Source organism: Physeter macrocephalus, chromosome 14, assembly GCF_002837175.3.
Source record: "Physeter macrocephalus isolate SW-GA chromosome 14, ASM283717v5, whole genome shotgun sequence".
NCBI lineage: Eukaryota > Metazoa > Chordata > Mammalia > Artiodactyla > Physeteridae > Physeter > Physeter macrocephalus.
This window is the reverse complement of record NC_041227.1, coordinates 89,259,602-89,260,089: the sequence shown is the minus strand read 5'-3', so window position 1 is coordinate 89,260,089 and position 488 is coordinate 89,259,602. Positions and strand designations below refer to the sequence as shown.

At 57.2% G+C, this 488-nt stretch overlaps 1 protein-coding gene across 1 annotated transcript in view; it reads right to left on the bottom strand.

The window, feature by feature from the left end:
• The window catches only part of LOC114487561 (tumor necrosis factor ligand superfamily member 12), a 5,886-nt gene extending 5,861 nt beyond the window's left edge, over nucleotides 1-25 (bottom strand). The window contains exon 1 of the mRNA XM_028498085.2: nucleotides 14-25. Coding sequence (XP_028353886.1) covers nucleotides 14-25 — 12 coding nt within the window. The remainder of the gene's footprint in view (nucleotides 1-13) is intronic.
• Between the last annotated feature and the right edge of the window lie 463 nt (nucleotides 26-488).

Here is a 488-nt window from a genome sequence, read left to right as displayed (position 1 = left end):
CCTATAGCCTCACCAGCCCAGCCATCAGTCCCGATGACAGCGATGAGGAGAACTGAGGGTGCACAGTGCGCAGTGGCAGCCGGCTAGGTGAAGGGCGGCGCCAGGGTGCTGTGCAGCCCTCCCCTCCCCTCCCCACCCCTCCCCTGGGGGCCGCAGGCCCCGCTCCGGCTCCCTTGTACATAGCTCCTTGTGACAAAGTTCCCTGTTGAGGTTCTGGTCCCATTTCTGCCAGGGCTTTTGTCTTGTTCTCCACGTGTGCCGTCTCAGAACCCACTCACCTGCAGTGGTGTTCTCCCTCTCGCCCTGCCTACCCGAGGCCTGTCCCCAAATCCAGGATCCTCCTTGCCTATGGCTTGATTCGGGGGGTAAAGGGTATTTTAACTTTTGGGGGGTAGTTCCCGCTCTGGGTCGTTACAACTGATCCTCCGGAAGAACAAAGTGAAAGCTGCCTTTTGTTTGTTACTTTTTGAAGTTGAAATAAAGTTTAC